This window comes from Salvelinus alpinus, chromosome 22 (genome assembly GCF_045679555.1).
Source record: "Salvelinus alpinus chromosome 22, SLU_Salpinus.1, whole genome shotgun sequence".
Classification (NCBI taxonomy): domain Eukaryota; kingdom Metazoa; phylum Chordata; class Actinopteri; order Salmoniformes; family Salmonidae; genus Salvelinus; species Salvelinus alpinus.
The window spans coordinates 35,509,700-35,525,096 of record NC_092107.1 but is presented as its reverse complement, the minus strand read 5'-3'; the positions used below and the strand labels follow the sequence as shown (position 1 = coordinate 35,525,096).

General features: G+C 43.7%; 2 protein-coding genes across 3 annotated transcripts in view; one reads left to right on the top strand and one right to left on the bottom strand.

The window, feature by feature from the left end:
* The window catches only part of LOC139549468 (neuroserpin-like), a 43,930-nt gene extending 38,924 nt beyond the window's left edge, over positions 1-5,006 (bottom strand). For both annotated transcript variants that reach the window (XM_071360016.1, XM_071360017.1), the window contains exon 1: positions 4,893-5,006. The gene's annotated coding sequence lies outside the window, so the exon portion shown is untranslated. The remainder of the gene's footprint in view (positions 1-4,892) is intronic.
* A 262-nt stretch (positions 5,007-5,268) lies between these two features.
* Positions 5,269-15,397, top strand: part of LOC139549469 (programmed cell death protein 10-like) — a 36,544-nt gene continuing 26,415 nt past the window's right edge. Inside the window, exons 1-3 of the mRNA XM_071360018.1 lie at positions 5,269-5,479; positions 14,487-14,675; positions 14,909-14,962. Of these exons, the coding sequence (XP_071216119.1) occupies positions 14,586-14,675; positions 14,909-14,962 (144 nt within the window). The 5' untranslated portion in view covers positions 5,269-5,479; positions 14,487-14,585. The remainder of the gene's footprint in view (positions 5,480-14,486; positions 14,676-14,908; positions 14,963-15,397) is intronic.

Genomic DNA, 15,397 nt, shown 5'->3' with positions numbered 1-15,397 from the left:
TCATGCCGTGTCACCAGCCTCCTCCTCCCCTACCCTGTCATGCCGTGTCACCAGCCTCCTCTCCCCCTACCCTGTCATGCCGTGTCCCCAGCCTCCTCTCCCTCTACCCTGTCATGCCGTGTCCCCAGCCTCCTCTCTCCCTACCCTGTCATGCCGTGTCCCCATCCTCCTCTCCCCCTACCCTGTCATGCCGTGTCCCCAGCCTCCTCTCCCTCTACCCTGTCATGCCGTGTCCCCAGCCTCCTCTCCCCCTACCCTGTCATGCCGTGTCCCCAGCCTCCTCTCCCCCTACCCTGTCATGCCGTGTCCCCAGCCTCCTGTCCCCCTACCCTGTCATGCCGTGTCCCCAGCCTCCTCTCGCCCTACCCTTTCATGCCGTGTCCCCCGCCTCCTCTCCCCCTACCCTGTCATGCCGTGTCCCCAGCCTCCTCTCCCTCTACCCTGTCATGTCGTGTCCCCAGCCTCCTCTCCCCCTACCCTGTCATGCCGTGTCCCCAGCCTCCTCTCCCCCTACCCTGTCATGCCGTGTCCCCAGCCAAAATCATACTCAGTTAATCTCAGACCAGCCTAACAGTCTAAAACAACCACCCAAATCCTGCCTCTGGTGCTGCCCTTCCCTCTCATATCCCTTCACACATACAGACGGACGGACAGGCAGGCAGACAGGGAGTCTAAGCTAAAAATCTGACTTGACAACAGGACAATCCCTGATCTCAGCTCATCCCAAGCTCTGAAAACCTGCGTTAAGAACAACCAACAGTCACTCTATCCTTTCATGTAAAAACAATCTGCCTGGTATAGTGTAGGGCAGGGGATCCCAAACGTTTTCACTTGGGGGCCCCCCTTCCAGCATTGGGGAACATGTTGTCATGGGGATACAAAGAAAATGCTGCAGTTTTAAAGCACATTTTCTAGCAATTCTATACATTTTGCCATAAAAAGTGACAACAATATCTATGGTCTAAAAACCCCAGATAAAAAAGCGTCAGCTAACATGGCTAGTTGATCTCTCTAAGGTACGTGATTACTAACACGACAAGAGGTACCGATGACAGACACACTACCCAATTTCAAAATGGCACCTTGTGCATTCTACTATTACAACTTTCGAGAGTAAGTCGAAACCAGGACTGAGTTGGTCTCCCAGTTTGGGAACCACTGCTGTAGGGAAAACAGGAAATGAATAGCAGGTAATAACCTATTGCTGCTACAGCCTGCTAGAATCATTCCTAGGTGGCTCTCCCGCTTGTTTGTAAATTGAATCAAATGTCATAAATCCCATAGTGCACTCTGCCCATACCACAGGGGTCAACTGAGGTCAACCACTTATTAAGCCCTGTTAACAGACAGAGAAAGACAGAGAGACAGAGAGCCAGAGAGAGAACAAGAGCGAGAAATAGAGGGTTGGGAGAGACATTGCAGGGAGAGATATTGTGGGTCTTCAGAAAGAGTTGGTACTCAGATGGAGGACGAGAGAGAGAGAGAGAGAGGAAAATACAGAGAGGAGAGGATAGAGAGACAGCAGGATGCTTGTTAACTACAGCTACCCTCCAAACAGGGAAAGAAGGGCTGACGTGGAGCCAAAGTTACCACACACCCCTTACACAGCACAACAGCACCGCCGCAACGCTTGACCCCTTTCCCCCCCCCCCCCCCCCCACACACACACACACACACACACACACACACACACACACACACACACACACACACACACACACACACACACACACACACACACACACACACACACACACACACACACACAGGCACACACACACACACAGGCACACACACACACACATAGGCACACAGGCACACACAGGCACAGAGGGAACGCACTTCAGAGATTTAAGCTGTAATTGGATCGGTTTCTATTTAGGGTCCGTGAGTGAAGTTAATGACTGGAGGCCATTTTAAAATGTACTAAAGACTAAAGAGACTAAATGTACTGAAGAGACTAAAATGTACTAGAGACTAAAGAGACTAAATGTACCAAAGAGACTAAAATGTACGAAAGACTAAAGAGACTAAATGTACTGAAGAGACTAAAATGTACTAGAGACTAAAGAGACTAAATGTACCAAAGAGACTAAAATGTACGAAAGACTAAAGAGACTAAATGCACTAAAGAGACTAAAATGTACTAGAGACTAGAGACTAAATGTACCAAAGAGACTAAAATGTACGAAAGACTAAAGAGACTAAATGTACTAAAGAGACTGAAATGTACTAGAGACTGAAATGTACTAAGGACCAAAGAGACTAAAATGTACAAAAGAGACTAAAATGTACAAAAGAGACTAAAATGTACCAAAGAGACTAAAATGTACCAAAGAGACTAAAATGTACCAAAGAGGATAGAGGAAAGGTTACAAAAACGACCATCTGTGGAAGAGGAGGAGAGGACAGGAGGAGAGGACAGGAGGAGAGGACAGGAGGAGAGGACAGGAAGCAGAGAGAGAAAGGTTTTAAAAGAGGCCGGGATAGAGACGTATGGAGGCATGGAAAGTGAGAGAGAGTAACAGAGACATGCACGCACAAAGTCAGATGTGCAATGTCCTGATCATAATGGACAAGAGCTGTCTCTACCACTGATGTCCCTTGCATTTAATATGTGTGTGTATTGGGTATGTACTGTAGGTGTGAGGGAGAGAGGTGATGAGGATCTGTCTCTATCAGCAGCCCATCCACCCCAGAGAGCAGAGCCAGCCATCCACCAGCAGATCCTTACCAGTGCTGAGAACAGTGTCATAACACAGAGCTGTGGACTAGTTAAAGGCTGTGTGGGAGAATATCTAAAGTTACAGTAGTGCATATGGGTGTGTATGGTGAAATCTACCACATCATTACAGTTGAATATCTATGATATGGTTACTGCATGTGTGACATTGTGATGTCCAGGGGTACTTTATGTAGGAGTATAATCCCTGGCTGGAGTCTTAAACATCAACAACAGTCCCCCATCTCCCCTCTGTATTGACCCCATCAATATTCATCTATCCTCTCTCTTATCTCTTAGTCAATGCCGGACTATCTCATCTTCCCATCGATGCTTTCTACATTTTATTCATTTAGCAGATGCTCTTATCCAGAGCGATTTACAGTATTGAGTCCATACATTTTCTTCATACAGGTCCCCCTCGGGAATCGAACCAGCAGCCCAGGAGTTACAAACGCCGTGCTCTACCAACTGAGCTACAAGGGACTTTCTCTCGCTCACATATCTCACCCCCCCCCTTTCTCTCTCTGAGACGATAAACAAATCCCTTGTGGATTGTAAAGGACAAACTGCTGTTCGACTCCCTCTGTGTGGGTGTATTCCAATATGGCAGCCACTACTGAGTATATCTGTCCCTATTTATCCAAGTCACATCCTCATTCTCCCTTCCAGTGCATTAACATACAACTGCATCCCATAATGTATTCCTACCAGTGGACTCAGAGATGCTGTGGTTCCATAAACTATGTTCCAGACGTTTGTACCTGCCGTGACCTTCTGCTTTGGTGTCTCTCTCGTGGCAATGCTTGATTTTTTTAGTCATGCATTTCCTTTGGCTTGAATCTTTAATAACCCAGGTAACCTTTAATAACCCAGGTAACCTTTAATAACCCAGGTAACCTTTAATAACCCAGGTAACCTTTAATAACCCAGGTAACCTTTAATAACCCAGGTAACCTTTAATAACCCAGGTAACCTTTAATAACCCAGGTAACCTTTAATAACCCAGGTAACCTTTAATAACCCAGGTAACCTTTAATAACCCAGGTTACCTTTAATAACCCAGGTAACCTTTAATAACCCAGGTAACCTTTAATAACCCAGGTAACCTTTAATAACCCAGGTAACCTTTAATAACCCAGGTAACCTTTAATAACCCAGGTAACCTTTAATAACCCAGGTAACCTTTAATAACCCAGGTCCTTTAATAACCCAGGTAACCTTTAATAACCCGGCTCATCAACACAGATTAACAAACGATAAATCATGGGATTAATAACAACATATGGTTGTGTGCTCCGTTTGTTTCATAGAATAATAAAATGACGTTTCCTTTGGGTTTGGTGGAGGTTGTATAGGTTTAGTGAACTAACTGATTTGCTTTTTTTTATTTTTTTTTATATAATTTTTAAGTAACAGGTTCCCCTTGATAATTTGCATTATCATTGTCATTCATGTCAACCAAAATGTGTGTCATGGATAAATGTGTAGAATAGCAGGAAATTGGCTTTAAACTGCAACATTTTATCTCAGCATTATGGCAAAATGTGTAGAATAGAATTATTAATACAAGAAAAAATATATATATACAAAAAAATGTGTTGAAATGCAGGAAGTTAGCTGTGTTTTCCAAAAACAATCATGTTTTCCTGGCCTTGAGGTCTGTGCCTCGGGGACTGGGCATGTTGTGCCGAGGTGGGAATTCAACCTCGTTACTATAATATTAACCTGAGAGAAGGAATTTAAAGTCAATACTAGGCGTAATCCATTTCAAGGACATTAGAGACCCACAATCTTGTAATTGTGTCTGTGTGTCCTCAACTGAAAAACAATCCCCTCATTGGCTATCGATGATGCTACTGCCTTTAGTGGAGAGATCAGCATCTTTGTTAGACTGTTGGACTCAGTACAGACAACATTCTCATAAAACACTAAGTGACATCAATTATTCCTTGTGGTCGCCTAGTAACTTCATCTTTGCCATGGCATAAAACCGCACCTCTATAAATGTGCAAAACATGAACATATCACATAAACTATGATAACATCACCCAATCTTCAAATCTAAACGTGAAAAATGCCGCAATCAAACCGTTGATGTATAACTGATATACACACAATGCATTGAACATATTTCTACGTATTTCATAAAATTGTAAATGTGCCTTACCGAACAGTGTCAGGTAGGTAATGTAGAAATACTGTACGGTCGTGCGTCGCCTCGCTGGTTCTCTTCACCGCCGCAGCAGGTCGCTCGCGGAGCTAAATATTTTCGCTCTTGTCCCGCCCTCTCCACACGCTGATTGGTCCTTCACTGCGCTTCCTGAAACACAATGCACACTTTTTATTTCAGTAGCTGTTGTTGTTACATTTTTATAGGTCTGGAATCGAGTTTGTCTACGAGAGATTGAGTTTTTGTATTTTATTATTTTTGCCAAAATAAGTCTGTTCACGTTTTATCTGCTTGGTGTAGAACGCCCCTTGAGTTCTTGAACTACTTGGGAGTTGTAGTTCTTATATTTACTGTGCCTTTGCCACTGCCATAATGGGGGATGTCAAGAAAAACTACAACCGTCAACCAGTTTGGTGGCCAGCTGATTGGTGTTTACTCGGAAAACCTTGTCCCCTCTTGGCTAGTCAGTTTGATCATGCAGAAAACTTTGAATTAGAAAATAAAACACACGACTTGCTAGCCACGGCAAATGAGCCTACTTCGGTATAATTACGCAATCTACCACTTCTGTCTACTGTAAACAGGTATGTGGCTAACGTTGCTATTTCACCAACTAAAGGTTAGCGAATCGTTTTTGTTTAGCTAGCTAAGATAGTTAACGTTACAATACCTGTTCAGCTAGCTAGTAATTTAGCGTATTCACGCACCTAGATACCTACCTGGGCGATGATTCAAATTGAGTATAGTAACTAGCTAACTGATAATGAGAAATTCCCCTCATCGTTATTAGAGGATGTCTAGCTAACTGGTGATTATAGCTAACTGTGTGTTGGTCGATTGTAGCTAATCATTTCCATAATTGTCCTAATCAACGTAACTGTATATGTCATAACTAAGCTAACGTTAGTTGTGTAATTTAAATTATCCACGTTTCTGGCACTGCCAGTGGCCGGTGACACCCAACTTCCTAACCGAGGTAAAGTTGGTTTTTATATTCACATATTCAACAGACATTTGCCAAATGCCATTAAAAGCGGTATAAATCAATAACTAATTCACCGTTTGTCACAGAAACATCAAACTAAATATAATTTATTCTATAAATGTCTAGCATACTTTTACAACCTTTGTTTTGAGTAAAAAATTCCAGTTTTGACTTGGTAGTAACACAAATTCTAAAATATTGCATTTAAAGATGAAGATATCAATATCTAATTCAGTGATTGTCGCAGAAAAACGTGAAAATATGCATTATTGGCAATAACTTTAAAGAAATATTAATGTAAAGTGAAATTTGTTCTATATGAAGTTACACAATGTTTATGTAGTTGTACAATGTTTACCATCTTAAATTGTATGCCAAATCAATGTTTGCATTTTTAGTGCAACAGATCCACATTTTAAACTAGTTACAAGGCACAACAGTCATTTATTTATACGTCTCTAATTTAACAGCAAAGAGGCCCCTTCCAATCATTTTCTATTTGGGGTTTGTTGAAGTCCTTTGTCATCCCAAGACAAGCTGAATTGTACCATCTCCTGAGGTAATAGATTCAACTGTTCAACACTTACAGCCAAATGTTTAACACCCCTGTTATTCCCAGAGCACATTCTGGAAAGTCTATAGATTCAGTGGTCACTTTATTAGGTACAGCCCCCTATGCACCTGGAGCAGCGTGTATTCAGATCTGTTGATGAACCTGGGAAAGGAGATGGACTGTTAACGTTTTTAATTCCAGTTGGAGTTTGTTACAGTCTGTACAAGTTTTGGAACTTTTCTGAGTTACAAAAGACCATCACAGACTGTGCTGTCATTTTGCACATTCTAAAGTTTAAACAAACAGTAACAGACTACCTTAATACTTCTCTGCAAGCTTTAGTGTCTAGCAAGCCAAGACCACTGGACTTGGTGTATGTAGGAGCAATTTTTTGTGAATAGGGTGGTGAACCTAATAAAGTGGCAACTGAGTGTAGAAATCACAAACTCCTTTTGAACAGTGTCTGTCTGTTATACGTTTGATCAAAGGGTATAATGGTAAATCTGATCCCCAACGTCCTCATTGGCTCAATTGGATATAGAGTTGGAGGTAAAGGAACAAATATGAAACTAGGACTTTAAAACACTGGCAGAATTCTTTCATCCACATCCATTAACATAAAATATGTATTTTAAAGAATAAATACTCTTCTAAGACCACTGTCTTTCTGGACCTTTTAAAAGATTTGCAAATAGTTCTTTCTGCAAGGAATGTGAATTGAAAGGGATATGGTAATACCTACAGTGGGGAGAACAAGTATTTGATACACTGCCGATTTTGCAGGTTTTCCTACTTACAAAGCATGTAGAGGTCTGTAATTTTTATCATAGGTACACTTCAACTGTGAGAGACGGAATCTAAAACAAAAATCCAGAAAATCACATTGTATCATTTTTAAGTAATTCATTTGCATTTTATTGCATGACATAAGTATTTGATCACCTACCAACCAGTAAGAATTCCGGCTCTCACAGACCTGTTAGTTTTTCTTTAAGAAGCCCTCCTGTTCTCCGCTCATTACCCTATTAACTGCACCTGTTTGAACTCGTTACCTGTATAAAAGACACCTGTCCACACACTCAATCAAACAGGCTTTGTGCTAGCAGTTTAAGAGAGGAAGAGAGCAAATAGCATAGGGACAGCCTGGTTGAAGTCCTAGTTTTTAATGGTTAGTGCCAGTAGATTGCAGAGGGATTTACATACAGTTCAAAGGCAAATCATAATGTATACATTCAGCCCAAAAACAAAACATGTACCGTCCATTTCTTATATTAGTGCATTATTTAGTTATCCACCCTCTGGTATCTTTCAATACCCATGCTAATATATACAGCATATACATACACTACCGTTCAAAAGTTTGGGGTCACTTAGGAATTTCCTTGTTTTTGAAAGAAAAGCACATTTTTGTTAGCACAGATGAAAACTGTTGTTCTGATTTAAAGAAGCAATAAAACTGGCCTTCTTTAGACTAGTTGAGTATCTGGAGTATCAGCATTTGTGGGTTCTATTATAGGCTCAAAATGGCCAGAAACAAAGTACTTTCTTCTGAAACTCGTTAGTCTATTATTGTTATTGATTTATACAGTTTTAAATGGCATTTGATAGATTTGATGTATTTCATTCAAGTCAAAACTTGAAGTTTTACTCAAAACAAAGATTGTGAAAGTATGCTAGACATTTATAGAATAAATCATATCTAGTTTGATGTTTCTTTGACAAAAGGTGAATTAGTTATTGGTTTTTATATGGATTTTGGCAAATGTCTGAATGTCCAAAATGTGTGAATATAAAACCAACTTTACCTCGGTACTTGCTAAGACAGCTAGCTAACAAAACTCGACAAAACTTGTTTACTTAGCTAAGTTAGTTGGCCAGTTAGCCTCGTTCCAGCTAGCTCGATAACGCTAATTTACCCATACCGTCGCAGTCTAAATGCTAGACGGTACACACTATTTTCACGCCGCTTCTATACAGTACAACGTGTTTTTTTGTAGCAGGTTAGGAGAGCATTTCCTGGACCTTAACATCAGTCTCCTGAACTTTCTAGGTTAATTATCCTAACCTGCTACAAAGTCAATTCGGTATCGAAGTGGTGTGAAAAGAGCGTTAAGCCGTTTCTGTTGCAAAACGTTTCTTAAACGGAAGCGAACGAAACGAGCATGGACCTTATGTTACCTGCATTTGTCCTTTAGAAACTCTCGTGGACTAATGGACACTGCAGTTGTCATCAAACGGTGACCTCATTATAATGAAATGTCATGAGTAGTTGGAAATGTAATTAGCTCATTTGTGGCAGAGTGTAACGTTACTCAAGTCAAGACACTAATCAAGGAGGAGGTATCTGTATGGGGTAGCTACAGTACACGAGGTGGTACTGGTGGATGGGAATTATGGCTAGAAGACATCTGTTGTTGTTTTGTAATTGCTGTACATTTCTCCATAGCAGCTGGCTTGTCGGACCAGTCAGCCGTCCACGAGCCTTGCTTTATGTGACAAATGACTCTTGTGGGCATTTAAATGAGGTTTAACGGCCTGTAAATTAAACCTGTTCATTTTACAATGTGATAATGCACGACTGCCTGAAATAACGTCTCGGTGGATGTATAGCTTGGTCATTGCATCATAACAGTCAGACAACTGAGATCATTGAAAGTGATGATGTCATGCTCTGCAGGTCCAGTAGCCCATCTCATCAGTTAGATGTTGTCTGTTGCAGACAGTAAAGTTGGCCAGATGATAGGCAACGGAGAGAAGCAGCAGAGCATCAGATAAGAAAGAACATGTCCAATAATTGTTCCTTTCCTTTGCTATTGTCCCCCGCTCTTCACTTGTCCCCCGCTCTTCACTTGTCCCCCGCTCTTCACTTGTCCCCCGCTCTTCACTTGTCCCCCGCTCTTCACTTGTCCCCCGCTCTTCACTTGTCCCCCGCTCTTCACTTGTCACCCGCTCTTCACTGCTGGGTGGAATGTTTCTGCTTTAGCCTTTAGGTTGCTATCAAGTCCTTTCAAATCAGAGACCTTGAAGGAAATGTGTCAAGCTTGTGGTGAGATTATTGGGACATGGCCTAAGGAGTCTCAGCAGTGCTCTAGCGAAAAGTTGCCCCTGTGTTCTGCTCCAGGATCAGTTTCCCCTGCCTTCATCCTGGTCTGAAAGGAATACATGGGGATGAAGCTGACCTGGGAGCAGTGCTCAGAGCAGCCTCTGGCTATGGTTTTATCAACGCCCTCTGAAGACACTGCCTGCCTAGCCAGAAATAGAACTTACACACAGTGAAGTGCTGTCTGGAAATTATAATTATTAATATTCATTTTTTAAATTGAACCTTTTTTTTAACTAGGCAAGTCAGTGACGAACAAATTCTTATTTACAATGACGGCCTACCCCGGCCAAACCCGGACGACACTGGGCCAATTGTAGAGCACCTATGGGACTCCCAATCACGGCAGGATGTGATACAGCCTGGATTCAAACCAGGGACTGTAGTGATGCTTCTTGCACTGAGATGCAGTGCTTTAGACCGCGGCGCCACTCGGGAGTGGCCCAGGGTGATGTCATGCAGGAGATAATGCTGCTAAATGTTTCAATCAGAGAAAGAGAACCTGTTTGGAAGCACAGGTGTACCAGGATTTCCGTTAGCCGGCAAATCCGGTATTTTGGCCCAAAAAATAAGAAATGCCATAAATGAAACTGTTGCCGGCCGAAATGACCCAGAGGAAAAATCCCATTGCAAAATAATGCTTTTATTCATTGTGGAAATACATTTTTATCTCCATGCTTATCGGTTTATAGGTTCATTTTCATAATTTTGGGGGAATTAAATTGGCCTGTGTGTATTTTCGTTAGTCATTATGTATCTTATTTATCCAACACAACTATCACACGTGCAGAGCATACAGAGCCTGTTTTGAGCAGGATTTCTCCTGCTGCTCCTCATCTGGTAGCTGCTGGAATAAAACATGTTTTAGAGACTGACAGACAGGGTCTGGTGCTCCAGTCCTCCCTGTCAGACTGATAGACAGGGTTTGGTGCTCCAGTCCTCCCTGTCAGACTGACAGACAGGGTCTAGTGCTCCAGTCCTCCCTGTCAGACTGACAGACAGGGTCTAGTGCTCCAGTCTTCCCTGTCAGACTGACAGACAGGGTCTGGTTGTGCTCCAGTCCTCCCTGTCAGACTGACAGACAGAGGACTTGGAAAGCACAACTACTACTATTATAGTTATTGTGAGTAACCTAATGTATCTTCCTTTAACTCCGCCTTCTAGTGAGTTCATCCAAACTGTCATCTCCTGCCATTCTGATAGGTTGGAGACGGTCAGAAAACGTGCCATTCTGATAGGTTGGAGACGGTCAGAAAACGTGCCATTCTGATAGGTTGGAGACGGTCAGAAAACGTGCCATTCTGATAGGTTGGAGACGGTCAGAAAACGTGCCATTCTGATAGGTTGGAGACGGTCAGAAAACGTGCCATTCTGATAGGTTGGAGACGGTCAGAAAACGTGCCATTCTGATAGGTTGGAGACGGTCAGAAAACGTGCCATTCTGATAGGTTGGAGACGGTCAGAAAACGTGCCATTCTGATAGGTTGGAGACGGTCAGAAAACGTGCCATTCTGATAGGTTGGAGACGGTCAGAAAACGTGCCATTCTGATAGGTTGGAGACGGTCAGAAAACGTGCCATTCTGATAGGTTGGAGACGGTCAGAAAACGTGCCATTCTGATAGGTTGGAGACGGTCAGAAAACGTGCCATTCTGATAGGTTGGAGACGGTCAGAAAACGTGCCATTCTGATAGGTTGGAGACGGTCAGAAAACGTGCCATTCTGATAGGTTGGAGACGGTCAGAAAACGTGCCATTCTGATAGGTTGGAGACGGTCAGAAAACGTGCCATTCTGATAGGTTGGAGACGGTCAGAAAACGTGCCATTCTGATAGGTTGGAGACGGTCAGAAAACGTGCCATTCTGATAGGTTGGAGACGGTCAGAAAACGTGCCATTCTGATAGGTTGGAGACGGTCACAAAACGTGCCATTCTGATAGGTTGGAGACGGTCAGAAAACGTGCCATTCTGATAGGTTGGAGACGGTCAGAAAACGTGCCATTCTGATAGGTTGGAGACGGTCAGAAAACGTGCCATTCTGATAGGTTGGAGACGGTCAGAAAACGTGCCATTCTGATAGGTTGGAGACGGTCAGAAAACGTGCCATTCTGATAGGTTGGAGACGGTCAGAAAACGTGCCATTCTGATAGGTTGGAGACGGTCAGAAGACGTGCCATTCTGATAGGTTGGAGACGGTCAGAAAACGTGCCATTCTGATAGGTTGGAGACGGTCAGAAAACGTGCCATTCTGATAGGTTGGAGACGGTCAGAAGACGTGGTTGTAATGTTAATAAGTTGGTTGATATTCTATTGGTTACTTCTAGGTAGATGCCCCATGGGGCAGAGTGGCCCACACGCACTTTACATGTTAGAAATCACTAGTAAAACCCTTCTGGTGAATGACTTCATTACTGAGTGCAGAGTTGATTGCACGTTTCTCACTGAAGCATGGCTGTTTTCAGTGTCGCTATTATTGAAGCCAATCATTAAGAGTTGAAAAACCAAGGGGCTTTCTACTGGGCCCACCCATAACCATGGCCGTACTCTGGACCTGGTTATTACCAAGGGGCTTTCTACTGGGTCCACCCATAACCACAGCCATACTCTGGACCTGGTTATTACCAAGGGGCTTTCTACTGGGCCCACCCATAACCATGGCCGTACTCTGGACCTGGTTATTACCAAGGGGCTTTCTACTGGGTCCACCCATAACCACTGCCATACTCTGGACCTGGTTATTACCAAGGGGCTTTCTACTGGGTCCACCCATAACCATGGCCGTACTCTGGACCTGGTTATTACCAAGGGGCTTTCTACTGGGCCCACCCATAACCATGGCCGTACTCTGGACCTGGTTATTACCAAGGGGCTTTCTACTGGGTCCACCCATAACCACAGCCATACTCTGGACCTGGTTATTACCAAGGGGCTTTCTACTGGGCCCACCCATAACCATGGCCGTACTCTGGACCTGGTTATTACCAAGGGGCTTTCTACTGGGCCCACCCATAACCACAGCCATACTCTGGACCTGGTTATTACCAAGGGGCTTTCTACTGGGCCCACCCATAACCACAGCCATACTCTGGACCTGGTTATTACCAAGGGGCTTTCTACTGGGTCCACCCATAACCACAGCCATACTCTGGACCTGGTTATTACCAAGGGGCTTTCTACTGGGCCCACCCATAACCATGGCCGTACTCTGGACCTGGTTATTACCAAGGGGCTTTCTACTGGGCCCACCCATAACCACAGCCATACTCTGGACCTGGTTATTACCAAGGGGCTTTCTACTGGGCCCACCCATAACCACAGCCATACTCTGGACCTGGTTATTACCAAGGGGCTTTCTACTGGGCCCACCCATAACCACAGCCATACTCTGGACCTGGTAATTACCAAGGGGCTTTCTATTGATGTATCCTCTATTGTTGATGTTACTTTATCTGATCACCACTGTGGATGTTTTACTTCCTTGTTGCCATAACACAGGGTAATATTGAACGCATGATTAAGAAACACTATCTTACCTCTGAAGTTGCCTTAGGATTTTATTGAGTGTATATCCACCTATTCTGCCTTCCTCCTGTGATGATTTAGTTGATAACTTTTAATGGCAAATTAAGGGAGACCATTTATGCAACAGCTGCAGTAAAGTTGAAAAGGCCCCGTCCAAACCCGAGAGGCCCTTGGATGAGTGAGGAAACTAATCAATGAAAGAGAAATTGCAGAAAGGCAGAGTGGAAGTGTAGAAATTCTGTTGCAGGTCCATTATGATATTCTGAGAGAGCAACTTGGCATATCTAACAAGGCAATTAGAAATACCAGACGGGCTCATTTCTCTAACTTGATCACTAATACTCTGAATAATTAGAGAGTGCTCTTCTCCACCATTGATGGCCTGATAAATCCTACCACTGCAAACCTTTGTGAACTTTCCTCCACATCTAAATGTGATGAGTTTTGAGGCTTATTCCAGACATTAGGCTGGGTATCGGTCAAGCAAGACCTGATGATACGTGTCCTACCAAGCAAAGGCACTATGGATTTATTTCCCCAGGTTGACAGACATGCTCAGGAAAGTGATATTACAACATCCGGCTGAGACACAGCTCGGGCTCAAACCTGGATCTGCAGTGACGCCTCTCGCACTGCCACTCTGGAGGCCCAGATGAAATGTTTACCTGGTTATACAATGTCATCGTCCTCCAAGGCCCAGATTAAATGTTTACCTGGTTATACAATGTCATCGTCCTCCAAGGCCCATGTGAAATGTTTACCTGGTTATACAATGTCATCGTCCTCCAAGGCCCAGATTAAATGTTTACCTGGTTATACAATGTCATCGCCCTCCAAGGCCCAGATTAAATGTTTACCTGGTTATGCAATGTCATCGTCCTCCAAGGCCCATGTGAAATGTTTACCTGGTTATACAATGTCATCGTCCTCCAAGGCCCATGTGAAATGTTTACCTGGTTATACAATGTCATCGCCCTCCAAGGCCCAGATTAAATGTTTACCTGGTTATACAATGTCATCGTCCTCCAAGGCCCAGATTAAATGTTTACCTGGTTATGCAATGTCATCGTCCTCCAAGGCCCAGATTAAATGTTTACCTGGTTATGCAATGTCATCGTCCTCCAAGGCCCAGATTAAATGTTTACCTGGTTATGCAATGTCATCGCCCTCCAAGGCTAGATGTTGTTTGTTGACAGACATTACTAGCACAGAAAAAACATGGCCTACATTTTGACCTCAACCAGAAGCAGAAAGGTAGCCTAAATTATAGTCAAAAAGTAGGCTATGTAACATTGGATTGTGTTTTCTGTCCTTTACCTCCTCCCATACTATCCTCTCCTCTCCTCATAAAGTAGGTTTTGTAACATTGGATTGTGTTTTCTGTCCTTTACCTCCTCCCATACTATCCCGTGGACCCTTTCTTTGCTTCTCAGGTCCTGACCCCCAGCCTTCTCAGAAGCGATCCCTGCCCCTGTAGCAGCCTTCACACCACACACAGAAACACATACACACACGTGGGCCTCTGGACCAGGATGACAATGGAAGAGATGAAGAATGAAGCAGAGATGACCTCGATGGTTTCCATGACACTCTACACTGTGATGTACCCCGTCTTCCACGAGGTAAAGAGGATTCGGTAAAGACGGGATGTAGTGTTTCTTCAATGGGACTGTAGGGGGTTCCTGCTGTGTTAGCTAATGAGAGGCAGTTCCATGTATGTAGCTACTAGCTATGCAGTTTGAAGTGTTTTCATGTTGTGCTAATTAGTATAGCTCTGTGTTTCCTTGTTTGTGTGCTACGTTAATGAGAAGATATCTGTTAGAAGTGTTTTGATGCAGTGATAATGTGTTTACAGTTGGAGAGAGTGAACCTGTCGGCAGCACAGACCCTGAGGGCAGCGTTTATAAAGGTAAGGAGATGGAGGGACAGGGCAGCGTTTATAAAGGTAAGGAGATGGAGGGACAGGGCAGCGTTTATAAAGGTAAGGAGATGGAGGGACAGGGCAGCGTTTATAAAGGTAAGGAGATGGAGGGACAGGGCAGCGTTTATAAAGGTAAGGAGATGGAGGGACAGGGCAGCGTTTATAAAGGTAAGGAGATGGAGGGACAGGGCAGCGTTTATAAAGGTAAGGAGGTGGAGGGACAGGGCAGCGTTTATAAAGGTAAGGAGATGGAGGGACAGGGCAGCGTTTATAAAGGTAAGGAGGTGGAGGGACAGGGCAGCGTTTATAAAGGTAAGGAGGTGGAGGGACAGGGCAGCGTTTATAAAGGTAAGGAGGTGGAGGGACAGGGCAGCGTTTATAAAGGTAAGGAGATGGAGGGACAGGGCAGCGTTTATAAAGGTA